This window comes from Electrona antarctica (assembly GCF_951216825.1).
Source record: "Electrona antarctica genome assembly, chromosome: 8".
NCBI lineage: Eukaryota > Metazoa > Chordata > Actinopteri > Myctophiformes > Myctophidae > Electrona > Electrona antarctica.
The window spans coordinates 23,385,130-23,412,248 of record NC_136789.1 but is presented as its reverse complement, the minus strand read 5'-3'; the positions used below and the strand labels follow the sequence as shown (position 1 = coordinate 23,412,248).

Genomic DNA, 27,119 nt, shown 5'->3' with positions numbered 1-27,119 from the left:
GGGCCTGGATCTCAATATTGTAAAGAAAAGGCCTCCTCTCCCTGTCAAAAGTCCTACTGCAACACTATTGTGGATAGTGAGTGCTTGCTGCAATGGTGGGGGGATGACTGTATGAGAATATTGACTGTCAAAATAGATTTACATCAGCACAGTGATCGAAGGGCAACTCAGGCGAGTTTAACGCTCGCCTATGTACGGTAAAAAATATTACGTGTTTTAAATAGGCTGGCAGGGATGTTACAATGCCTTCTGAGAGGTGAAACACATTAGGGAAGTGTACGCCTAAGGGATAGATATTACACTTTCAAACGTGTTTGGGGTAATTGTAACTTCAAAGACAGTTTTTAAGTTGCTTGATTCAACATTTAGATATTTTATATCCATTAATGTGACTCTTTTTGATACAGAGACAGTCATGCCGGCAAGCCTGTTTTCTCAACTCGCTGGTTTCTGCAAGACATTACACTATAAGCCATATCTCCAAAACCGGTGGGTCAAACTGAACAACCAATATGTCAATCTGAAGCTATGATTCTCTGCTTTCATATGACATGAAAACGAAAATTAAAAAAAGAAAATGACAAATTTTATTAGACCTTCCTAATATTTCATAAAATGGATATCAAATATCTAAATACTGAATCAAGCAACTTAAAAAAAAACCTGTCTGGGGGTCCTCACAAAAGCCAAGTTAAAATGACTCCAAACTAAACATGTTGTGAACAGTGAAATATCCCTTTATGTCAGAATTTCACCTGCTGTCCTGACAACAGAACGATAAGTTTCAGGTGAAGAATTGGTTGTGAGAATTAAGGGCCTTATCGACAGCATTGAGATTCAGCGAGCGGACGACATAGGAAGGCATTGGCAAGCATGATTGAAGAAAATGGTGAGCAGAAAGAAAGGAATGGATGGATAGTCTATTGGAAGTGGATGGCAGGTGTTAGGAAAGAGGACAGGAAATGAAAAAAAAAAAAAAAAAAAAAGGTTATGTCAATCATCAATATGGCTGCGACATCAGAATAGAGGACAAACCAGCACCCATAGAGCCCACCACCACTAATGTTAGCACCAAGCTATGTTAGCTAGCAATACAAAACGATAACAATTAACCACTTAAACAAGTTAAACCCCTGTCGTCTTAGAGAACTGGACATGAGTTACAACTGTACTTTGAATGTCTTTTCCGACTACACCAAAAATAGCCGATCTACAAGCTCAAAATGTGTCTACGTTCTACTTTTGGCTAATGTTCCCCCCAGAATATGGACGCTGGGGTCCAAGTGGTTAAACAACAATCCGGAGACTAAACTAATATAAGTGCTGATTGACACTGAAGATTATAGAAGATGACGTCTTGCAGATTTCTCTACGTGTGAATATTACTAAACATTCTCCCCTTAATTGCCTAAATTCTACTGAGGGATTTCATAATACAAATTAAAAAGAAGAGAGAAAAAAAATCAACAGGGACGCGTTAACCCAAGGACACTAAAACAGCATGAGCAGCTGGTTCAGGTTGAAATGGGTAAGCTGAAAGATACTGAAGAACCCGTTTGTGAAGGTCGAGCTGGTGGGGACTGAAAAGGGGAGGAGTTGGTGGTCCAAGCCAAAGCATCACTCAAAGGTAGTGATGGATTAATGGTCCACCATCACTCAGTGACATCACCACACAGTGACATCACCACACCTGTGTTATACTATACAGCAGGGGTTCTCAACGATTTTGGCAGGGGACCCTAGGAAATGCTTTGGCCATGTCTCGCGACCTCCGCCCCTCCCCCCCTCAATATAAATTGACCGCTACAATAACCTTAATTATAGGGAACATACATTATAAATAAATACTGAAACCTGATATAATCATAAAGGAAGGTTAATGCATGTACTACTTAATTTTCCAGCCATTCAGTTTTTTTTTAATAATCTGGGGACCCCCCCCCCAAAAATAATTTGGCGACCCCCAGGTTGAGAACCCGTGCTATATACAGTGCTTCTCAGTGGGGACCTCCAGGGGTACTTGGGGGGTGATATTAGTTAGGAACCAAACCAAATGGTTCTTTACTCGAGTCGTCTGTAACTCCTCCAGTGTAAATGGAAGTATGTGCACGCAGAGTCACAAGTCAAACGGACTCTTCTGTGTGTCTGTTAACAAAAAATAAACGAGTCTACATAACATCTCAGCGTAATGTTGCATTGTGACACTTATATTATTGAATATTATTAAAAACATTATTTTGCCCTAATTATATACACAGGTTGCCAAACTGGAATGTTTTGGACACTTTATTTTATATCACGTAAATATCCATTCTAACCGGAAATACTGCCCTACACGTTTATTTGCAAATATTCTGATCTGGTCCATTCGTCAAACGATGAAGTATACAGGATTTAAGTGGTTGTGCTCACAAATGGTCTACTCTAATATTGTCTGTGTTTCTCTTAAGCCCTAAACCACAAAGGGTCAAGACGGTTTAAGCGTTGTCCCTGCGGTGCGATATGTCCTGTTGCACGTTGACACGCGTCGTCCCTAGTGATTCAACGCATGGAATTCAATGGTCCAAACCACACCAAAGGGTCGAGACGGTTTTAGCGTTAACTCCTTGCAACCGTTTGGACCCAAGGAGTTGCATGGTGACCCTTTGGTGTGGTTAGGGCTTAAGGTACCACAGCAAGCCACCCAAGACTTCCACAGAGCTACGTCTAACCTGCCCAGGTCAGGGGAGGAGGGTGGGAGGGTGTACGTCCCACCTGCCCAGGTCAGGAGAGGAGGGTGGGGGGTGAAGGAGGAGGGAGGGTGGGGGCTGGGGGGCTGGCCGCTAGCAACCCAGGGGTCTCACACACACAGCATGAGGGCCAAATGCATGACAGTCTGTTACTACCTCGCTTTAGGAAAGAAGTCGCTCTCTCCACAAGGCCTGATGGGAGGGGGAAAAATGAATGGAGAAGAGAAGAAGTGAAAAGAAAAGAAACAAACTAAATGAACATGGGTGAAACTTAAGGATGTTAGACGAATAGAGAGGGGAATAAAAACATGAAGGAAACTGTTTGAAACCACAGGAACTGGGGAGGTTTGTTTGTTCCTGTGTTGCTGGTGTCAAGGTCTCAGTCAGCACCACCATCATAACATCAACACAAATCAAAAAGGTGTGAGATAATGTATTTTTAATTGTGATATGTTATTTAATTTAGTTACACAACAATGAAAAAAGTGTATTTATTTATTTGCCAAATCGTTTTATATATGAATGAGTACATTATGCAATGTCACCACTAGATGGGGACAAAGTGAACCTGTTTGAGAGGTTGACAGAGCCATTCTGTACAACTAAGCCTATGGCCCAAATATAAACTTCAAAAGCTTTTTTTTAATAGACTGCCTTAGCCTACTTAAATGTCAAAAGGAGAATGCAGGACACACAATCTGTGTTTGTGATGTGCTGGGGCAACAGCAAAAGTTGAAACTAGAATAGAACAATGTGCCATATGCCACCCGATATATATTTAATAACCCAATATTATTACATGGAGTTCATCTTCAGGACACGATGCATACTTCATGGTGCCACATCTGGGTATCCTACCTTAGTTCAAAGCCATGAAGCCTTTTGGACAATCACAACAGTGGTACCGATTTTTTTTAAATTCATTAGTATCTGTGGGGTTCAGATTTAGAAAAAAAGTCCCTGCCCACCACAACCAGCTTGGTCGGGCATCTATTCGAACACAATTGACCTGTGTTCGGTGAGCGAAGCGGGTGAGATTGGCCATTGCATGATGTACTCCTCCGGGCTGACCCCTGTCAGCGGGGAGTGTTGGGCGGGAGGAGTGGGACGAAGGCTCTACAATACATCCTCCCAGTGGGGGCTCCTCCCTGGCAGGTGAGTCAGTAGGATACAACTCAAAAAATGGGTGTGGGGAGGAATCAATTGGCATAACGACTAAATAAAAAGGGTGAAAAAAGAAAAGAAAATATGCACCAAGTTGGTACTCCAGGCTGGTTAAAATGCCTACATATGGTGATGCCTACCAGCGTTCTCTGAATAGATTACTAGTATTGGTACAACAGCAATTTACTTAATAGCACGTCTCAGTGTCTTTCTCTTCAGCGCTTAACCTTTTATTTCAAAGACAAACTACAATTGCGAGCCTCGGCAATCACCATCTTCCCCCCATATTAAGTTTAAACACATAAACACATAGCTCTTACCTGATTTCTTCTTTCCAATCGGTTCACTGGGAAAGAGAGAAAATGACCACATTGACATATAAATTAAATCTGCAGAGCTGAAGAAAATGTTCCATCCTGACCTAAAAAACTTCAGTGACCTAAATATTTACTCATAGGTGAATAAGTCACATATATATTTCTGCCGTAGTCTTTTACAAAAATCTTTACTTGCATACTTGTACATGTTAGGGCACTCACTGTCAAATATAAATAATGGAGAGACTCTTGGACAGTAAAGTCCTCTGAAGAGTGCACAAATGTACACTGGTATTTTACTGTGTGGTTATTCTATAGCCAGGCACTTAAAGGCACTTAAGATGATGGTAGGTAACAGTTAGCCGCATGTGTAAGATCTATTACAAATTCAATGATACAATGCAAATTAGTTATGGGCTGATTGTGTTCTTTCTCTCTCTCTCCCTCTCACGCACATGCGCACGCGTGCACGCATGCATGCACGCACGCACGCACGCACACGCACACGCACACACACACACACACACACACACACACACACACACACACACACACACACACACACACACACACCTCAAATAGCATGCATGGACAGGATAGATAACTGCTCTCTGTTAAATGGGTGATCCAGCATCTGCCGTGTCTGGTTTGGACATTAACGAGACAAACGCTCCATCAGCTCCGAGCAGCCGCCAGGAGCTGATTCAATGTCCAGACGCAAAAAGAAGCGATGACGGCTAGTGTAAGGCATTTCGCTCCTTCAATTACAATAGTGCACAGACAGTACATACAGTATGAGCAGTATAGCCTGCATATCAGTCTCTCCCTGGCCATCTTTCTCTCTAACTCTATCCCTTTTCCACATCTTACACATTCCTTCCCTACCGTAAACCACTTAAACCCCAGCATCTGTATCGTGGGGGAAGCTTTAGCAGAAAATAGCCGATCGACAAGCTCACAATGTGTCGCAACGCGAAAGCTTTCCCCACAATAACAGAAAACACACTATCATATAGGCCTGAAGGACAAGTGGTTGAAAGCTCCTTACGCACCGGGGGTGTGATGATAATAATAATGAGACTACTACGGTATTCGTTTGGTGATGCCTCATTCGTAAATCTGGATGCTTTTATTCACGGTGAAAGGCGTGCTGAGTGGCGCGCTCAACGTTTGATTTTAGTTAATGGAGTCGGAGTGTGCAGAGAGGCCGCCTGGGAATCTGAAGGTCACTGGTTTGATTCTCGGCTCTCACACAGAAGGGTACCTGAGCAATATACACTGTGACACTGCCACATAAATGTGTGAATAAATGTATTTCCTGTCCAGGTGTTAAAAGGAAAAAAAAGAAACATAACATACTGGTTAAAATTTGGTCAAAATATGTTGAATATTTAACCCTAAATGTAGTATACATTTTTCTGTGTAGTTGACCATGGCCATGCATTTATGTTGGTGCACCCATAGGGGGTGCTGTGGGGAAAAAGCAGCATATGGTTGAATATTTCCAGGAAGTGAGGTACCAGGAACAGCTATAAAAGTACAGGAAGTGAGGCCGCCAGGGGCTTCCATTTTAGGTATCAAAAGAGTGTTTGGTGATGGTTTGTCAAAGAGATTGTTCTAAGCCCAATACTAAACCAGAATCAGAAATTGATAATCCACAGAGTAGTGGGGCTGGAAAACTTTGAGATCTGAAGAAGAAAGGTTTGGTGAAGGAACATTTCTGAGGGTTTAGCTCCAGAGCTTTTGGACAAAGGGGAAACTGCTGTGGCCTCCTGACTTGAAGGTTGGGTGAGTGAGGAATATACTTTTGTCCTGTTTTGTGCAATGTATTTCCTTGCTGGCTTTATGTATTACATTATTTTTGGAAATGTGTGTGCGTGTGTACAGTTTTTTTGTTTTTACTTTTTGATACTTTACTCATTGGAGACATTCAAAGGAACTTTGTGTTGCGGGATTTTTTAACATTTGTATTTTGAAATCTTGATTGTTCAATTGAATTCAATTATTATTTTTGTTTGATCAAGTTTAAGTCATTTAAAGATATTGTAATTTAAAAGCAACGGTTTGGGGCTTCCCTTTTGGTCTGCAATACAGTGTAATTACAGTATAAAGTTAGTGACGCACATACAGGACCTTTTATTTATTTAATATAACTCAGTCAGACTTACATTATTATGGTTCTGATTGTTGTATAACCCATAAGTTACAGTTCGCCTCCTTGCGCTCACCTATTTAGACCATGTTCCATATAGTCAAGTGCCATATGAATATATTGTTGCGCATTAAAAATTCATAAATCCATTAAGACAACTACATATGACTGCAGATGGTTTGTTCTAATTGTCGTATTCTAGCAATGCTACTGTAGCCAGCATGAGATAAGTGGCGACATGCATACTGCTATGGAGGTGGAAAGAGAACACATGCACTTCCAAAGTGTGTACAATTGCTTGGCTTTCATACTGTAAATATGACATTTAAAAAATGTCATCCGTGTAATCCATGTCCATTGCTTTGTTTACTTTTCACGTCAAGGTGGCTTCAGAAGAAATCTGATTTAAAAACTGTCCAGATTTCAAAACAAGTCGAGACACTTTTATTTACACTATTGGAAACTTGGATGTGAAACTAACGTATTGTGAAGAAATGTGAGACACTATTGTGAAGAAATCAACCGGCGAAAATAAGAATCAAATGAATCTCTGTCGACTAGGAGGGCTGACAATTCGAAGCGTAGATTTTCAGGTGGCAGCATTATAGTATCAGCATCATTTCGTTCTCATGACATCGTCAAACTCTGTTTTCCGCAAGAAGCTATGCTACAACCTTTATGTGCCCTCATCTCCTGCCTCATTTCCTCTGTCTCTCATTTCCTTTGCAAGACTTTCTCCTCCTATCACTCCTGCACAATTAGTCGCCCCTGTTCATTTTGCCTTGGCAGCCGTTCACTTAATTTTCCCACGTCGACATGAATGCTCTCCATCACCAAACGCATTGTTGGATTGGCAGAGTCTCAAAACGGCGTCGGCCACCCATAAATCTTTATTCACAAGTGCACCCATTAACGCGCTATAAATAGACTGGGCCAGTGGCCCCACCAGTGATCTGGACTATCAAAGGGAAGGGGGGGTGCGCGTGCGTGCGTGCATGCGTGCGCAGGTGTGTCTGTACATGTTGTACATCTTTGTGAGGACCATGCATGTAGTTAATTAGTTAGTCCCATAAGGTGTGTGTGTCCGTCTGTCCGACTGACCTGGTCACATAAGAGACCAAAGCAAGTTTGAAGTTAGTGACATTGAGGTCTGATGTGATTCCTCTCCTCTCCTCTCCTCTCCTCTCCTCTCCTCTCCTCTCCTCTCCTCTCCTCTCCTAGGGAGACGGGCAGAGAGATGCCTCTCTTCTGCTCTCCTCTGGGAGACGGGCAGAGAGATGCCGGCTAGCCCTCTCTGGGCAGTAGATATACAGCCCATGATAAACCTGACCTGAGGACCGGCCCTCACTGTCAGTCAGCCAACCGGCGGGCCTCCGCTGTCATTCAGCCAACAAACCAACCAACAGGCCGCATTAGCAAGAGTAGCCATAATCCAATTTCAATAAAGACAAACCAAGGTCTTCTGTGTATTCATCTCATCTGCCTCCAGTAAACGCTCTCCTTTGCCCCTCCCAGCAGAGGCTCAAGGCTCCGTATGGGAGCTAATGAGGTATGTGCCCTTGGCAGGGATCTCTCAGGGACGAGCGAAGGCTGTACTGTATGCGTGTGCCTTAACCTGCCCAGCTTCTTATGACCTCAAACTTGCACACAGCCACAGAGCGGTGTGGGATGAGAGGAACACAGCCACAGAGCGGTGTGGGATGAGAGGAATACCTCAACGTTACCTTTGTATGTCCAAAACGGTTACTTTTCAGGAAATTATTCCAGCGTAGTTATTATTTAGTATACCTGACGAAGGCCACAGAGGCCGAGACGTCGTGTGTTTTTTGGGGAGCTTTTAAAACGGTGTGCAGACTTCTTCCTCCTTCTACAGTTTATTCTTTTGTTCTTTTGTTGAATTACCTGGGATGTGCGTGCACCTCCTGAGTCCTGACCACTTTATTATATTTATTATTTAGTCCCAAATTCTTGGTAACATTTGTCATTGGTTAAATATTTATAAAACCCACAGGCAGACCTTTCAACTGTGTATACTTTTAACACATTTTGGGCGGGAACCCCTTTTGGTGTTAGCATTATGTTATGCTTTAGCTATTGAAAAATAGCAGATCTACAAGCTCATAGCGCGCCACCGAGTGGCGCACTACGAGCTTGTAGGTCTGCTATTTTTTTTAAATCGAAGAACGACTGACATAGAAACATAGCTTTTTCAGAAAACTGTCAGGATGTAGAAGATATTTTTAGAATCTGATCTCAGGTCAAAATGGGTTAAAGAAGACACTTGGTGGCCTGTCAGACATTTGAAATGGAGACACTGCTGTTGTTAACAACGGCTGCACAACATATTGCAGTTATATATATATATATATATCACACTCGCTATATTGACCGATGTTTTTAGTACTTAGTTTCAACCTGGCGTCCCTTCGGTCTTATCATATTATAGGCGAACATTTTCTATATTTTATTTAACCCATTTAGAACTGAGGTCGTTTCTAAAAACACCTTATAAATCCTCCTGACCTAATCAAATATTTATTAAAAAATCACACCCATGTGAACTGAGTGGTGTAAGGTATTATATAGCCTGATCAGCTCTGATCTGACGTAATGTCTGACGTAATTAAATCACACCCGGGTGAACTGGGTGACCGTAGCAACCATGCTAATTTTTTGGTACGAACAGACGGACAGACAGACAGACAGACTAACAAAGCCAGTCGTAGGAGTGGTTTACACCACTCAAAAAATGACAAAATCTGCTGTTATATACTGTACATAGCAACTGTGTGTGTGTGTGTGTGTGTGTGTGTGTGTGTGTGTGTGTGTGTGTGTGTGTGTGTGTGTGTGTGTGTGTGTGTGTGTGTGTGTGTGTGTGTGTGTGTGTGTGTGTGTGTGTGTGTGTGTGTGTGTGTGTGTGTGTGTGTGTGTGTTGATTTAGAAGCCATTTGTACAATCGGCCTCAGATGTTGCAGGGTGAGGCCGATTCTATGGGTTAAGTGGCATGGAAAACTTCCATGTCTTAATTTAAGTTGTGACAACTCATGTATTGACATTCAATCATGATTTTGACATGGCAATAGGCTTGATTTTACTGGACTGGCTTTATGATTCTTTGCTGAATGTGTGTGCATAGGTGTTTGTTAGGAGTAATATAATCCTAACATTGGGTTGATAACACACTCTCCTGATGGTACTCCTCGTTCCATCAGGAGAGCATCCTGGCGACTGGGGTTGAGTATAAACATTGTGTGCCCGGTGTCGAGAACTGCCACAAAACGCCCCTGCCCAGGCTGTGGACAGGGCCCCTGCCCGGGGTCCATATATGGAGCTGGCCTGTTCTGACATCACAACACTCCATATTTGTGCATGCCTGACATCACAACGCTCCATATTTGGGCATGCCTGACACAGAACCCCATATATAGGAATAAAGGGACACAGAGAGACAGATACAGAAATCTCCATAATATGGGCATAAAAGGGACACAGACAGATGCGTGGAACGGGTACAACTGGTATTGCATAGCCGGGTGGGGCATGGAACTTCCATCGTTACACTATAATGGCATGGTCAAAATGTGGATGCCATGTTTTTCATTCACTTTAAAAGACTTGAATTCAAGTATGAGTTGCATTATATAATAAAATGACAAGCCCAAAATAGGGATGCCAGGGTAAATGTGGTTAGAATGCCTGGCTCAAGGACACAATGAACATAGTTGACAGTTGATAGCTCAATCTTCAAAACTCAAGGCCTGGCCTCCGCTGACCTTACGTGCACTCATGGGCGTACGTCACAGAACGTAATGTAACTCAATTTCCTGTCAAGTGACCTGACCTCTCGGCGAATTGGAAGCCACACATCATCAGCGCGCGATGACAGACTGGTTAAGGTCAACACCATTTTAGTTTACTGTGACAGACTCTGGTGTTGGAAAACATCTCAAGGGGTCAGAGTGAAAGGAAGTTATGAGCAATGAAAGCAGCCACGCGTAACCTCCCCTGCCCTGAAGGCGCCGCTAACCTTAAAAAAAAAAAGTGTGTGTAGGTGTGTGTGTGGGTGAGTGTGTTTTAGCTGTGTCCGCACATGCAGGTGTATGTACAGTTGGAGGCCATCGATATTGTCCTTTTCTTTTTGCTGAGGTTTGCGTGATCTGCGCAAAAGGACAGTTAACCCATTTTGGGCGGGAACCCCTTTTGGTGTTTTAAAATTTTATAATTTAGCTATTGAAAAATAGCAGATCTACAAGCTCATAGCGCGCCACCGAGTGGCGCGCTATGAGCTTGTAGGTCTGCTATTTTTGAAAAATCGTGAAAATATTTATTTCAGAAAACTGGAGGATTTAGAAGGATTTTTGTCTCTTTTTTTGTGTCTCTGAAAATCATCTTTTCAGTATTCAAATTCAAAAGTAGCAGATCGACAAACTCAAAACGTGCCGCTTTGCGCCGCGTTTCAGGATGGTGGATCTGCTACTTTTGAGTGACGCTGTATTCTGATCAAGTAGGGCATTCATTTTTACGAAACCAGCTTTTCGTCGGGCGTCTATGTGAACTCGATTGGCCCCGTATTTTGGGAGGCCGGGCGGGGAGGGTGACATTGGTCATTGCATGTATTGCTACAGGCTGGGGCGGCACCTGTCAGCACGAAGTGTTGGGCGGGTTGAGTAGGACGAAGGCTCCACATTCTCCCGGTGGGGGCTGAATTGGCATATAGGAGAAAAGCGGGTAATTTTTTTTTCTTTACAAAAAAACACATTTTAACCCATTTTGGGCGGGAACCCCTTTTGGTGTTTTAAACATTGTTATAATTTAGCTATTGAAAAATAGCAGATCTACAAGCTCATAGCGCGCCACCGAGTGGCGTGCTACGAGCTTGTAGGTCTGCTATTTTTGAAAAATCGTGAAAATATTTATTTCAGAAAACTGATTTTTAAATATTTTTTAATTTCGAGGTCAGGCCTAAATGGGTTAATATGGAGATAGGAGGTTTCTGCCTGCCAGTGACGATATAATGTTTGCCTGCATACATGTATAGTTATGTACGTGTTCCTCTACATTGTGAGCGTTGGCAGGCTGCTGGTCATGTATAGTTATGTACGTGTTCCTCTACATTGTGAGCGTTGGCAGGCTGCTGGTCATGTATAGTTATGTGCGTGTTCCTCTACATTGTGAGCGTTGGCAGGCTGCTGGTCATGTATAGTTATGTGCGTGTTCCTCTACATTGTGAGCGTTGGCAGGCTGCTGGTCATGTATAGTTATGTACGTGTTCCTCTACATTGTGAGCGTTGGCAGGCTGCTGGTCATGTATAGTTATGTACGTGTTCCTCTACATTGTGAGCGTTGGCAGGCTGCTGGTCATGTATAGTTATGTGCGTGTTCCTCTACACTGTGAGCGTTGGCAGGCTGCTGGTCATGTATAGTTATGTGCGTGTTCCTCTACATTGTGAGCGTTGGCAGGCTGCTGGTCATGTATAGTTATGTGCGTGTTCCTCTACATTGTGAGCGTTGGCAGGCCTGCTGGTCATGTATAGTTATGTACGTGTTCCTCTACACTGTGAGCGTTGGCAGGCTGCTGGTCATGTATAGTTATGTGCGTGTTCCTCTACACTGTGAGCGTTGGCAGGCTGCTGGTCATGTATAGTTATGTACGTGTTCCTCTACATTGTGAGCGTTGGCAGGCTGCTGGTCATGTATAGTTAGTTATGTACGTGTTCCTCTACACTGTGAGCGTTGGCAGGCTGCTGGTCATGTATAGTTAGTTATGTACGTGTTCCTCTACACTGTGAGCGTTGGCAGGCTGCTGGTCATGTATAGTTATGTGCGTGTTCCTCTACACTGTGAGCGTTGGCAGGCTGCTGGTCATGTATAGTTATGTACGTAACGTGTTCCTCTACATTGTGAGCGTTGGCAGGCTGCTGGTCATGTATAGTTATGTGCGTGTTCCTCTACACTGTGAGCGTTGGCAGGCTGCTGGTCATGTATAGTTATGTACGTAACGTGTTCCTCTACACTGTGAGCGTTGGCAGGCTGCTGGTCATGTATAGTTATGTACGTGTTCCTCTACATTGTGAGCGTTGGCAGGCTGCTGGTCATGTATAGTTATGTGCGTGTTCCTCTACACTGTGAGCGTTGGCAGGCTGCTGGTCATGTATAGTTATGTGCGTGTTCCTCTACATTGTGAGCGTTGGCAGGCTGCTGGTCATGTATAGTTATGTACGTCTTCCTCTACATTGTGAGCGTTGGCAGGCTGCTGGTCATGTATAGTTAGTTATGTACGTGTTCCTCTACATTGTGAGCGTTGGCAGGCTGCTGGTCATGTATAGTTATGTGCGTGTTCCTCTACATTGTGAGCGTTGGCAGGCTGCTGGTCATGTATAGTTAGTTATGTACGTGTTCCTCTACATTGTGAGCGTTGGCAGGCTGCTGGTCATGTATAGTTATGTGCGTGTTCCTCTACACTGTGAGCGTTGGCAGGCTGCTGGTCATGTATAGTTATGTGCGTGTTCCTCTACATTGTGAGCGTTGGCAGGCTGCTGGTCATGTATAGTTATGTGCGTGTTCCTCTACATTGTGAGCGTTGGCAGGCTGCTGGTCATGTATAGTTATGTGCGTGTTCCTCTACATTGTGAGTGTTGGCAGGCTGCTGGTCATGTATAGTTATGTATGTGTTCCTCTACATTGTGAGCGTTGGCAGGCTGCTGGTCATGTATAGTTATGTGCGTGTTCCTCTACATTGTGAGCGTTGGCAGGCTGCTGGTCATGTATAGTTATGTACGTGTTCCTCTACATTGTGAGCGTTGGCAGGCTGCTGGTCATGTATAGTTATGTGCGTGTTCCTCTACATTGTGAGCGTTGGCAGGCTGCTGGTCATGTATAGTTATGTGCGTGTTCCTCTACATTGTGAGCGTTGGCAGGCTGCTGGTCATGTATAGTTATGTGTGTGTTCCTCTACATTGTGAGCGTTGGCAGGCTGCTGGTCATGTATAGTTATGTGCGTGTTCCTCTACATTGTGAGCGTTGGCAGGCTGCTGGTCATGTATAGTAATGTGCGTGTTCCTCTACATTGTGAGCGTTGGCAGGCTGCTGGTCATGTATAGTTATGTACGTGTTCCTCTACATTGTGAGCGTTGGCAGGCTGCTGGTCATGTATAGTTATGTGCGTGTTCCTCTACATTGTGAGCGTTGGCAGGCTGCTGGTCATGTATAGTTATGTGCGTGTTCCTCTACACTGTGAGCGTTGGCAGGCTGCTGGTCATGTATAGTTATGTACGTAACGTGTTCCTCTACATTGTGAGCGTTGGCATGCTGCTGGTCATGTATATAGTTATGTGCGTGTTCCTCTACACTGTGAGCGTTGGCAGGCTGCTGGTCATGTATAGTTATGTGCGTGTTCCTCTACATTGTGAGCGTTGGCAGGCTGCTGGTCATGTATAGTTATGTGCGTGTTCCTCTACATTGTGAGCGTTGGCAGGCTGCTGGTCATGTATAGTTATGTGCGTGTTCCTCTACATTGTGAGCGTTGGCAGGCTGCTGGTCATGTATAGTTATGTGCGTGTTCCTCTACATTGTGAGCGTTGGCAGGCTGCTGGTCATGTATAGTTATGTACGTGTTCCTCTACACTGTGAGCGTTGGCAGGCTGCTGGTCATGTATAGTTATGTGCGTGTTCCTCTACATTGTGAGCGTTGGCAGGCTGCTGGTCATGTATAGTTATGTGCGTGTTCCTCTACATTGTGAGCGTTGGCAGGCTGCTGGTCATGTATAGTTATGTGTGTGTTCCTCTACATTGTGAGCGTTGGCAGGCTGCTGGTCATGTATAGTTATGTGCGTGTTCCTCTACATTGTGAGCGTTGGCAGGCTGCTGGTCATGTATAGTTATGTGCGTGTTCCTCTACATTGTGAGCGTTGGCAGGCTGCTGGTCATGTATAGTTATGTGTGTGTTCCTCTACATTGTGAGCGTTGGCAGGCTGCTGGTCATGTATAGTTATGTGCGTGTTCCTCTACATTGTGAGCGTTGGCAGGCTGCTGGTCATGTATAGTTATGTGCGTGTTCCTCTACACTGTGAGCGTTGGCAGGCTGCTGGTCATGTATAGTTATGTACGTAACGTGTTCCTCTACATTGTGAGCGTTGGCATGCTGCTGGTCATGTATATAGTTATGTGCGTGTTCCTCTACACTGTGAGCGTTGGCAGGCTGCTGGTCATGTATAGTTATGTGCGTGTTCCTCTACATTGTGAGCGTTGGCAGGCTGCTGGTCATGTATAGTTATGTGCGTGTTCCTCTACATTGTGAGCGTTGGCAGGCTGCTGGTCATGTATAGTTATGTGCGTGTTCCTCTACATTGTGAGCGTTGGCAGGCTGCTGGTCATGTATAGTTATGTGCGTGTTCCTCTACATTGTGAGCGTTGGCAGGCTGCTGGTCATGTATAGTTATGTACGTGTTCCTCTACACTGTGAGCGTTGGCAGGCTGCTGGTCATGTATAGTTATGTGCGTGTTCCTCTACATTGTGAGCGTTGGCAGGCTGCTGGTCATGTATAGTTATGTGCGTGTTCCTCTACATTGTGAGCGTTGGCAGGCTGCTGGTCATGTATAGTTATGTGTGTGTTCCTCTACATTGTGAGCGTTGGCAGGCTGCTGGTCATGTATAGTTATGTGCGTGTTCCTCTACATTGTGAGCGTTGGCAGGCTGCTGGTCATGTATAGTTATGTGCGTGTTCCTCTACATTGTGAGCGTTGGCAGGCTGCTGGTCATGTATAGTTATGTGTGTGTTCCTCTACATTGTGAGCGTTGGCAGGCTGCTGGTCATGTATAGTTATGTGCGTGTTCCTCTACATTGTGAGCGTTGGCAGGCTGCTGGTCATGTATAGTTATGAGCGTGTTCCTCTACGTTGTGAGCGTTGGCAGGCTGCTGGTCATGTATAGTTATGTGCGTGTTCCTCTACATTGTGAGCGTTGGCAGGCTGCTGGTCATGTATAGTTATGTGCGTGTTCCTCTACATTGTGAGTGTTGGCAGGCTGCTGGTCATGTATAGTTATGTGCGTGTTCCTCTACATTGTGAGCGCTGGCAGGCTGCTGGTCATGTGTTCCTCTACATTGTGAGCGTTGGCCACTTTTATGACTCAGTCTTGACACGTTGTAACTGTCAGCAGCCGGATAGAAACTAATAATGTGTTGTGTGAGATTTTACAACAGCCGAGCGGCCAGGCAGGTGCTGTGTGTGTGTGTGTAGGGCTGTCACGATCATTACATTTTAGTTAATGATTGAATTGTGGGGTGTTTTCTTTGGCATTTAACATTTGGAACATAATCCAAATACAAATTGCATGGAAATTATATGCCCTTTATGGCCCAAAATGATGTACGGTACTGCTATTTTCGCTATTCTCTGAGCAAACATTTTTTTAAATGACACCAGAAAGTGGTTAAAAGAGCACGCACAGCGAAGTGGAAATAATGATGGAAACATGACATTTCTGTTTAATTGCCACCAGCTGTTTTTATACAGATGAACGCTAACGATTCTAGCGATTTATGAAAACATTATTGCGATTAGCTGAAATATTATGATCATGCGATTATGTCACAACTGCGACAGGCCTACATGTGCCCCCGAGAGGCCATTGTGCAAACTCAGCGGAAAGGAGGCGTGAACAGCGAACAGAGTGGCTGCCGCTACATGTTAAACTGCACACTCAGGCTTCTAACAACTCGTTAAATGGCCTTTTCTCTAAGCGGGCGTTCCCTGGGGGAAGTACAGAGAGGGAGTGACATCATAGCCATTAGAGGGTGTAATGATCGTAGCAGTGATTGCTGATGGGCCTCGGATAACTTAGCTGCTGGAATGTGACCCAACGTGACACCAGTGTCCAGGGTGTCCTTATGAAGGATGGGTATGATCGGTGGTGTTAGTAAGACCCCATTTACACTAGCAGCCAAATCCAGCCTGAATCAGATCTGAGCCACATCCAGATTGGAATCTGATTTGTCCAAATGAGTCATGTGACCATTTAAACCAATCGGATTTCAATCTTGATGTGGCACAGATCTGATTCAGGCTAGATTTGTCTGCCAGTGTAAATGGGGCCTAAGCCTGAGGATTATGATTGAATTGACTGAAATCGATATGGCTGTCATGTGGGCAGTGTCAGTGATGCAAAGTACCTAAGCACATTTGCTCACGACTTCACCCATTTTCAACCTATCTTCATATAATTGGATCTCATGGATCTCATGTTACGTAGACGGCACTAGAATTGCATTTTATGTAGTCATAGCACTTTTTAGTATATATTTATAGTATAGTATGTATAGTTTATAGTTTCATTATATAGATATTCCGCGGTCACGTTCTTAGCTTACGCATGTTCATGATAACTACTTTTTATGTATGTGATGTATTGCCATGCTTTTTGTTCTTGCTTAATGTAAGTCGCTCTGCTAAATGCCTAAATTGTACTAATGCTCTTGATAAAATGGTACCATTAATTTCTACTCTGTGTCTCATAGGAGGGCAGTGGACAGTTCAGAAACCTGTGTGACATCGTTCATTTTAATTAAGAAGAAGAAAAAGCCTGCAGTTTCTATTAGCTTGGATTCCCCATCGATGATGTCACTGGTAGGCGGGTTTCTGAACTGTCCATAGCCCTCCTCTGAGACAAATGCTGACTCCAAGTAGACAAAAATGGTAGAAAATGGGTAAAGCAGTCCTTTAAGTCCAGTTTTGAACAACTACTACTACTACTTTACTTGAGATGCCAATACTTTTGGACTTTTACTTGAATACTGGCCTTTTACTTGTAACAGAGGATTTGTATATAGTGATATATGCTTGCTTACTTTTTCCCCTTTTTTTCCAAAGAGTATTTCTTCTACCAGTGGTTGTGGGAGTATAATTCAGCTGGAGGGAAAGTGTGTGCTGGTGCAGACAGGAGAGGTGGTTGTTTGTATTGCATACTCACTCCTTGGGTGGGTTGAGGTCTTCAGGTCTGGTCTCAAAGAACACTCTGACCTCCTCACACTGAGAGATGTAGACTGGCAGCTGAATGAGGGCCTGCAGGCACACAGGAGCACTTAGAATAAATACACACATGCTGACAAGACACACTAACAAAATACAACAAGACCAACATGGTTGGGAGCAGGGGTTCCACGACTACAGACTTTTACTTGGCTGCCTCGATAGTTGTCAAATGGTTTACTAGTTGTGTTTTGTGGACCCGAATCCCAAAAGGACGGGTCCATTTGGTTCCGTTTGTGCACTCTGAGTTACAGACCTGTAACGGTCCAATAGAGCGTCGCAGTCCCGCCTCCTACCCTGGACCAGGAAATTATTCTCTGTTCATTTTCCTCATAGACATTTCAGAAAGTATTTATTTAAAGACGTTTACGCCGCGGACAAAGCCAACTCGAGTCGTGACAAATCATGACAACAAACACAATTTTTTGGGCCGAACAAATAATTAGAAAGAAGAAAAAAACGGCAGGTTACAACACTTTTTTTGTTGTTTTTCTTCTTTGTAATTATTTGTTTGGTCCAAAATATTGTTTGTGTTGTCATGAGTTGTCACGACTCGAGTTGGCTTTGTCCGCGGCGTAACCGTCTTTAAATAAATACTTTAAGAAATGTCTATGGGAATAATGCATTGGGTTTCATTTCCTGGTCCAGGGTAGGAGGCGGGACTGCGACGCTCTATTAGGATCCCTTCAAGGAAAACAGGACCACACATTATAAACTTAAAAAGAAAATAACTAGTAATTTTAGTTACTCTCTCAACACAAGATGAACAAAATAAGCAGTTGTCATCGAGAGATGTATGTTCTGTTTGTAATAATGTTTGTAATAAAAAGGGTTGGGAATGTAATCTGATACTACCTTATATAGTGGCTCTCAAAGCGGGGCTCAGGGTTCCTTAAGGCGGTTCCCAATGGACCCTTACAAGTCTAACTCTGACAGTGTAAACATTTGTACACTCGAGAGTTATTGGGGGTCCTTGAAATGAAAACCTTTGAGAACCACTGCTGTAGTACATAGTACATAATTAGAAAAAAGTAACTGTTACAGTGATGAATATTATAGTCAACAACAACACAATAGACCTATTCAGAGACATCATTATTCTAGATTCTTCTTAAGACTTTCAATTGAGTTTGAATGATTTTTTTATCAACATTTCGATCCTTGTGTGTGATTCTACTCTAGGTATTGTTGTTTGCGTGGAAGACAACAGCTCACATGGTTCACAAGTAAACGGTATTCACTGGCAACAAGTCAAGCTAATAAGCTCACCAGCCCTTCAAAAAACACTCAATTCATTCATCATCTGGTACTCTGCTCCTTTACGATTCAAGCTCAGTTCATCTGTCCCCTTCCCTCTCTGCCTCCTTCATCTTGTCTCATTCCTCTCTCTGGGGATCATCACAAGGGAGCAAGGACACAAGCTCGGAAGATGAAAGAAAAAAAAGAAAGAAAAAGAAACACCATGCTCACTCAGATCTCCCTTTAGTGGTCTGAAGTCCCCCTCCTCTCCAACCGCACCCTTGTCTGCAAAGGGCAGTCGAGAGGCAGATAATCATCTCAGCAAACTGACGGCTCCAAAGAGGCGAGACAGAATGACTGACGCCAGGCCAGGTCCGCTCGCGGACCACACGGCGATTATCACTCTGAGGAGCAAAGGGAACTAGGGAGCTAGCTAGGGAACAACACCTCCCTTCCAGGCTGCCAGCAGGCGTAGCACGGTGCGATCCATCAAGGCCCGCTACCTCCAACCTTATGTCTCTGACTTTAATAATCCTAAGTGCTTCAATACTGTCCTCGGAGAGAAAGGAGTCTCCCTCCTCCCTTCTCTCTCTCTCTCTCTTCCCCTCCTCCTCTGCCCTTCCCCTGCTCCCTCCTCCTTTCCATCACATACTGAACAGATATCAGATATGACATCAAGGCTGACAGCTCGGGAGCCATCGTCGTGCTCTCGTCCCCATACTATGGGACCGGCGAAGGCTCCGTGCCAACGGAGCAGTGGGACCGCTGCCACGGCCAGAACTGCCGTTCTCCTCCCATTCTGAGACAAGGTCAAGGAGAGGAGAGTGACGTGTGTACCCACCCCTCCTGTATGCATGTGCAATCAATCTCCAGTGATCAATTCCCATGATTGAAACTGCCCTTTTAAGAACCTGCACGTTTTTCAGGTAAATTCTATGCAGGCATATTGCTCTCGTTCCTAGCCTAATTATAACTAACACGCACACACCAACACCACCTGATTGGCCCATCCGGTCACGTTGCAGTCCAGAGTCAGAGCGGTCAGCGGCCAATTACATATCAATTTGGGGGTCCTTCACATGAAAATGTTAGCAAAACCCCTGCACTAGACGTATCGGTTAGGCATAGATCTCTGATCGCTCGGCTACGTGAGACTAGAGTGGTCCCAACTATGAATTCAGCAGTCGGCTTGTGACCTGTTCACTCATTAGAATTCTCTCCAGGGACGAGACAAGAGGCCTCCTCCTCCATTACAGCAAATGGACTTTATGGGTGTTCTTTACGGCACACAGCATTAAGGTAATTGGTGTGTGTGTGTGTGTGTGTGTGTGTGTGTGTGTGTGTGTGTGTGTGTGTGTGTGTGTGTGTGTGTGTGTGTGTGTGTGTGTGTGTGTGTGTGTGTGTGTGTGTGTGTGTGTGTGTGTGTGTGTGTGTGTGTGTGTGTGTGTGTGTGTGTGACAGAACAGAATAGCACTGTTTGTACATACCCATAATGCATAGGGGGACCAAGCCCAACGTGACGGTGCTGAATATGCCTAAAACTAACCTCTTTCCAAACAAACAACGGGCGTTATTTCTTTTTTTGGTGGCTAGACAATATTGCCAAAAGAGGTGGTTTGAGATTTCACATGATTTAGTTGTTTTCCCCCCATGTCTGATGACTCAACACATTGACCTTATTCTCAGAGAGAGAGAGAGAGACAGAGACAGAGACAAGTTAAATCTATGCAAAGAGAATGGAGCTTGTTGAAGAAAAATAGGCTGTTCTTAATCTTTTGCGTCAGTGTCTGTTGTGGTTTTCATGCAGACATTTGCTGATCGTACGTATCTGTGTAGTCCATGCATGGGATCAGCATCCTAGCAACACTAGCAATACTTTGACAGTGGACATCAGACCTGAATCCTTTCAGTAACAGGGCAGGATTTTCGGAATGAAAACTGAAAACACATACTGTATGCGAGTGACCTGACCTGCAGCGACTGCAGTCCAGGAATCATTCTTCCTTGCTGCACATAGTGCAGGACCTCTGTATTGTTTCAGATTGTGTTTCCTGGTTTGAATAAAAAACATCAGATTTCACCACCCGGGGGGAATTCCATATATGAGTCAGGCTGAGGCCTCAGCTGTTTGACAGAGAGGGGCTGACACAGCTTTTCCTCTGAGGAAAACATCAAAAAGAACCAACAGAACTCTCCGGTTTCACCGTGTCAACCTGACTGTGCACGGAGGTGAGTGGAACCCACCACCTAGTCAGCTCCGGCAGAACCACATTGGCTTTGAACATGTGGCTATAGGGTCCTGTGGGACTATGGTTGCTAACCTAGGGTCTGGGCCCCCTGTGAGGAGGCTAGGAGTCTGTTTGGAGTTAAGGTCCTTCCACTTTTTCCTTTTTAAGCAGCAGCAGTCTACAAAAGGGAACAGTGGTTACCAAACTTTTTGACCCCATTTGAAAAGATATGCCAGGGACCCCCATGAGAGAAGATTTCAAGGACAAAAGGGGGGAAAAAACATACAGTGAGGGGAGAAAGGGTGGGCCAGTTTCGAATTGCAGCCGTCCGTAGGTGCCCTTTGAGAGCGGTTTTGAATGTCAAGGGATTTGTATGTCTTAATGACTGTTGGTAGGTCGTTCCACATTTTGGTAGCATAGGAGCGAAATTGATTTAGTCCCTTGTTTGTGCCGAATCTGGGTTGCACATGGTTTGTTGAGCTCCCTCTGGTGTTGTGGGTGTGGTTGTGACAGGTACATGGGTATCTTGGTGGTGTAGCGAATCTTGTGGACCAGACCCATTGCAAGATGCTGTACTCTGTCGTCGACCCTAAGCCTGTCAGAATGGGCAGGTGTGAGGTGGGTTCGGGGGGTGAGGCCAAGTAGTAACCTGACCAGGTTGTTTTGGGAAGTCTGGAGCCTTTTTAAGGGCCTTTGAGGTGCTGTGGTATCAAGAGGTGCATGCATAGTCGGAGAAACCTTGTACTAGGGCTCCTGTTAGGGTCCTCAAGGTGTTTTTGTTGACCAGTGAGGAGATCCTGAATTAACTCTGAAAGTGTACAAATGGAACCAAATGGACCTGTTAGGGTCCATTTGGTTCCATTTGTACACTCTCAGAGTTACAGACCCATAAGGGCCCACTTGGTTCCAAACTATCATTTAGCTGGGGACCCCTTGGAACTCTCCTCAAGGACTCCGAGGGGTCCCCGGACCCCACTTTGGGAACCACTGCCTTAGCTGATAGAGATGATGCAAGGACCCCCTACTGTGTATTGTTGTGTTGCAGTTTATACTTTTTCATAGATTTCATAGACGGCTTCATATATACTTGTTTGACAGCACTATCGTCAGTTTATTTTCAGGCATTTAATGATGAACTTTATTTTTATATAGCACCTTTCAGAGCAAGGCTCCAAAGTGCTGTACAGTACAAGGTAAAAAAACAAAACAGAAACAACATAGCAAGTCACAATCAAGTACATAGAAAACTTGACCTTAGGCTCTGTACTTGGTCTGCTCTTTTTCCCTCTACACCAAACCTCTTTGCTGAAAATAGCCGACGTACTAGCTTGTAGATCGGCTAATGCTAATTCAGAATTTAGGGATGCTAGAGTGTTCAAGTGGTTAATGTAAATAAAATAAAGTTCCTATGACACAAAGATTTGGAGACCGCCCGGCGCCCTGTACTAACTCTGAGGACCTCCTGGGGGTCCCATACCCGTTGAAGACCCATGGTTTAACATCTTGCACTAAATCATAACTTGCTTTCAGCCACTGTCTGTCTGCCGTTTTGGTTCCATTTGTACACTCTCAGAGTTACAGACCCATAAGGGTCCCCCCTAACCCGATTATGAGAAACAGTGCCTCGCAGGATTTATATTTGAGTTTGATATACTGGTGAGCTGATCCCATTTGTTCCATTGCTACAAAATGCTAGCAAGCGTACATTGAACATTTCTCAGTAACCATAATGCTGATTGTCTATTTGACAAGAACCTTGGGATCGTGTGCCACGTACATCAGTTAAACATAATAGAATCTAATTTATCAGAAGAATGCAATCCGATGTCATTGAAACATGGATGTTTTCTAGCCAATGTCTTGTGTCTGTCTGTCTGTCTGTCTGTCTGTCTGTCTGCACATGTAAGCTGTATTACTTTATGTGTATATGGGGATGCCACTTTCACTACACTTAATTAAAACACACCGTTTTCCATCCTACTAGTTGTTGCGTGCCTCTTGCACAGTACAACATTTCTCAAATGTCAAAACAGGTTAAGCCCACACAAGAAAATACAATGAGGTCAGGGAGGAATGACATCTCAAGCACTTGGACAAAAAGCAACCCCTGCTGAACTGCATCCATTCCACACCCACAGTGGTGTACAAAGTAACGGTTTACTCAACTACTGTCCAATGTCAAGGTAGCATTACCGTATACTTGTATAAAGTATTTTCATTTCTTGATACTTTACATCCACTACTCCACTACATCTCAGAGGCAAATACTGTACTTTTTACTCCATTACATCTCAGAGGCAACTACCATACCTTTTTACTCCATTACATTTATTTGACCGCTTTAGTTTACTATAGTTACTTTGCATATTTAAATTATTACAAAACTCACAAATGGAACATACGCCATACTTTTACTTGTGGTACTTTGAGTATATTTTGAATGCCAATACTTTGCACTTTCATTCAAATAATAAATACATTTAAATAGAAGCATCTTACATGTAATAGAGTATCTGTACATTGAGGTCCTTTTACTTATTAAAAAAAAGGGAAAAGAAAGTCTTCCACCACTGCACACCCACTCAGACGCAAACTCAACAACACAACTCCTCCTCCCAGCCCTGAACTCCTATTTTTCCCATAAGTGGTAAAAGATGTTGCCTACACCAGCTGTACATTCCTCTAACCCCACACGACCCTCCGAGACAGGCAAAAAAACACTCCTACAGCCAATGTCGTGCACTTATATCCCCCCCCCCCACCCCCCCCCCCCAAAAAAAGAAGAAAAAAACACTCCCACAGCCAATGTCGTGCACTTATATCACCCCAAAGCCTCAGTTACTGTATACATAGTTGTGTGGCTTGTGTGCCGGTTTCGTGCTCAGTAAATGGCAGATCTACAAGCTCTCAACACGCCACAGAAGGAGACGTGTTGTTAGATTTGGTCTGTGTGTGTGTCAGTGTGTGCACTGCCGTTTTTTCTTTACTTAAGAAAATGTACCGCAATGTAGAGATACTCTCTTACAAGTACAATTCTTGTATTTAAATGTATAATATTTGAATAAAAGTGCAAAAGTATTGGCACGCGTTGTGAGCTTGTATATTGCATAACTTGCATTAGCCCCATTTTATACTATGTTATAATATTCGAAAACAGCCAATCTATAAGCTCAACACATTGCGAGGTTGTAGATTTTTGACAAATGTTTAAAGATCAATATTTGAGTACATTCACTCAAGTAAAATCTTGAATACAGGCCTTTTATTGGTAACAAAGTACTGCAGTATTGCTTAAGTAAAACATCTTTGCTTAATGGCAACAAACCTTGAGATAGTTTGTTTTCTTTAGTCGAGAAGGTCAGAAGTGACAATAACATCTTTCAGCACAACTATACTGTAAGTGTTTTCCTTGGCTGACAGTCATCTTGAACTGCATTGTTTTAATGACTTGTTCTCTTTCTCTCTCGTCTTGGATGGAAACATCTGCTCTAATGCAAACACGGAGTGAACACAAAAGGAGGCATGTTGGAACTACCTTCTATCAAACAAGCTCAATCGCCCCACGTCAGTCAGACTGAGAGACGTAGAAATGTTTTACAGGCCCTTAAGGAAGGCCTTTTAAAAACAACAACACGGGCTGTGGATATTATGCTGACTGGAGCAAGCTCAGCACTAAACAAGTTCTTTGCCTTTGGCCAAGCTCATGGAGAACCAAGTCACAGCATGACATACCAACTTAGACGGCCCCTTAACCTCTGCAGATGTAGCACTATCTTCTTCCACAACTAATGCTGCATTCACATGGGCTCGGTAGGCAGGCAGTAGACTGCAAAACGGAAGTTATTTTAGTGGATGGGAGCAGGATGGTAAACGGGAGAGCCCGGCGGTCAGAACCGGCAACGGCAGACGGCATTGCCGTTCAAAGTTAAAAGTATTTTAACTTTTTACCGTGATAGCGAACGGAATCTAGAGCCGGATGTTACGTAGCTCCATATCGCAGGAAAAATCTCATCATTTTGCCGTCCTGCCGTTCCATCAGACATTTTCTTATTTCTTTTACCATGCAGTTCCGTCCAGCGGCTGATGGCGTCTGCCTACGCTTGCCTGAGTCCATGTGAATGCAGCATAAAACAATGGGATTGCACATTGCCGGTCCGGAAATATAGAACTACAGCTGACCTCATTCTGAGGTCAGTAAATTCCGGGCACATAACAAATTAAGACTCATTATCCAGACCACATTCTTAGGTGGCCAAGCTTCTATGATTTGGATTGTAGGCCTACAGTGTGCATGTAACCCTGTCAAAATATGCATATGATGGAGGGGAAGACCAGAAAAAAGGCTAATGTGGACAAATACTTAAACCCTACTTGGTTGACCCGAGTCCCTCAGGGTGCTATACTAGTGACATTCAATTACATTCAATATTTGCTGGGAGAATTTCCCCCAGAATTCGGATGCTGTGGTTAAAGTGGTTAAGCTGATTTATTTTATACAGGGTATTTATATTGGGTGTTTGTTGTCGTCCCTTATCCCCTGGCCTAGACCACCATAACAATGTAATTTCGAGCATGATTTAACACGGACACGTTCCTCCTGCATTCTACGCGATTATTTACCTTGCTTATTATAAGTCTCTCTGGATGAGAGCATCTGATAAAGACCTAGTATATTGTATCTGACTGAATCACACCAGTAGCAATATCTCATGGTATGCATGCACCACTCCCTCTGATACAGATTACTGTTGCTTAATTGAAATGTCAAAATTATAACTTATAACAGAACATAAATACAGTTAAGTATGTTGTGGTTTAATTTTCACACCCAGTACAACTCATGAAACCTGTTACAGGAAGTCCATTCTTTCTCTACAGCCACATTAAGCATTGTCATCCATTGTTTCAAACTATACAACATAAATGTATTGATCATATTTTACAAAAAATACAAAGGGCAACAAACTGTATAGTAGGACACTACAGTATATAGGATAAGTAAGTAGCCTTGCCGAGCCATGAGGCCCATAGGGCAGGAGCCTATCTCCTGTTTCTGTAGCGTGAGGCAGCTTGATGTACAAGTACATAGGATAAGGGAAGGCCAAAATATACCTGAAGTATTTGTGAAGATGGGAATTTTCAAAGCCAGTTGCAACCAAAATGTGTATATTTTGCTCTATAGCCTACATGATGAAAATAGACAATCTGCAAGCTTACACTGCATCACGAGTCACAACCGATTGTAAGCTTGTAGATCGCCTAATTTTGTAATTTATTTTGGTAAATTTGTGCCCAAAATAGGTACACCAGCTTGAAGCAGACATGACCCTTTGATCTACCAGAGCATGTGGAACTTGAAACGGGCTAACTGAATGTCTCTGTTTGACAGATATAATATCTGCGAAGAGAAACAGAGTAGATGATTATGTTCTCTGAAACGGGGCAATGGACACATCTAGAGTAGACAAAGCTCTAATGCGTGCAGTGGTGGTTACCAGATTGTCCTGGTCACTCTCAATTTAACTTATCATGCTCTCAATGAGAAACAGAGGTCATTTTCCATTTTCCTCTGCAACGCAAAGCTAGAATTGAATGCTATACCTAACTGTCGCTTTTTCCACTGAGATCAGCAGCACTGTGTTCCTTTAGCCTACTTCTACTAGCTGACGCCGTAGCTGATCATGCAATAGTAATCTCCTGTTTCTGTAGAGTGAGGTGGCTTGATGTGCAACTTGTGCAAGTACATCCCCAGTCAGGACCCAGTACAGATCCAGTACAACCCCTGGATATGACGCTAGTATAGTTTTTAGACTGCGGCGGAGGGGTGGAGTCTCAAGCGAACTTGAGCCATGAGAGACACCACCGAGCACGCTAAAGCCCGACTGCCACTCAAATTGGCTACTGGCCAGTGCACAAGTGCACTGGGCAATCACAGTGTGTCCTTACTCAAACGAGAAGGCCATTCGGCACTCATCGCAGGGACCACAATCCAACCCTTGACGCTGAGTGCCTGTGCCTGACATGCATGAGGCATTGGGTCTCAATTTTCCCCCGGCTGGGGGATTGAACCCCAGCCTCTCAATCGGACACTAGCCACAATGACCACTGAACTAGGATCATGTAATAAGGGAGATTGATTTCTGGTCACCGTGGCTTTCTTGTAGATCAACCTACTTCCTGGATTCTTATCCTTCACAGTCAAATTCTCAGTCAGAGTGTACAAATGTGACCAATAACGTGCTCCATTTGGTTACATTTGCAGTAA

At 43.8% G+C, this 27,119-nt stretch overlaps 1 protein-coding gene across 1 annotated transcript in view; it reads right to left on the bottom strand.

Annotated features, from left to right (window-relative positions):
- The window catches only part of sh3pxd2b (SH3 and PX domains 2B), a 71,504-nt gene that overhangs the window by 11,474 nt on the left and 32,911 nt on the right, over positions 1–27,119 (bottom strand). The window contains exons 5-6 of the mRNA XM_079507428.1: positions 17,329–17,420; positions 4,214–4,239 (exon numbers count right to left, since the gene is read on the bottom strand). Coding sequence (XP_079363554.1) covers positions 4,214–4,239; positions 17,329–17,420 — 118 coding nt within the window. The remainder of the gene's footprint in view (positions 1–4,213; positions 4,240–17,328; positions 17,421–27,119) is intronic.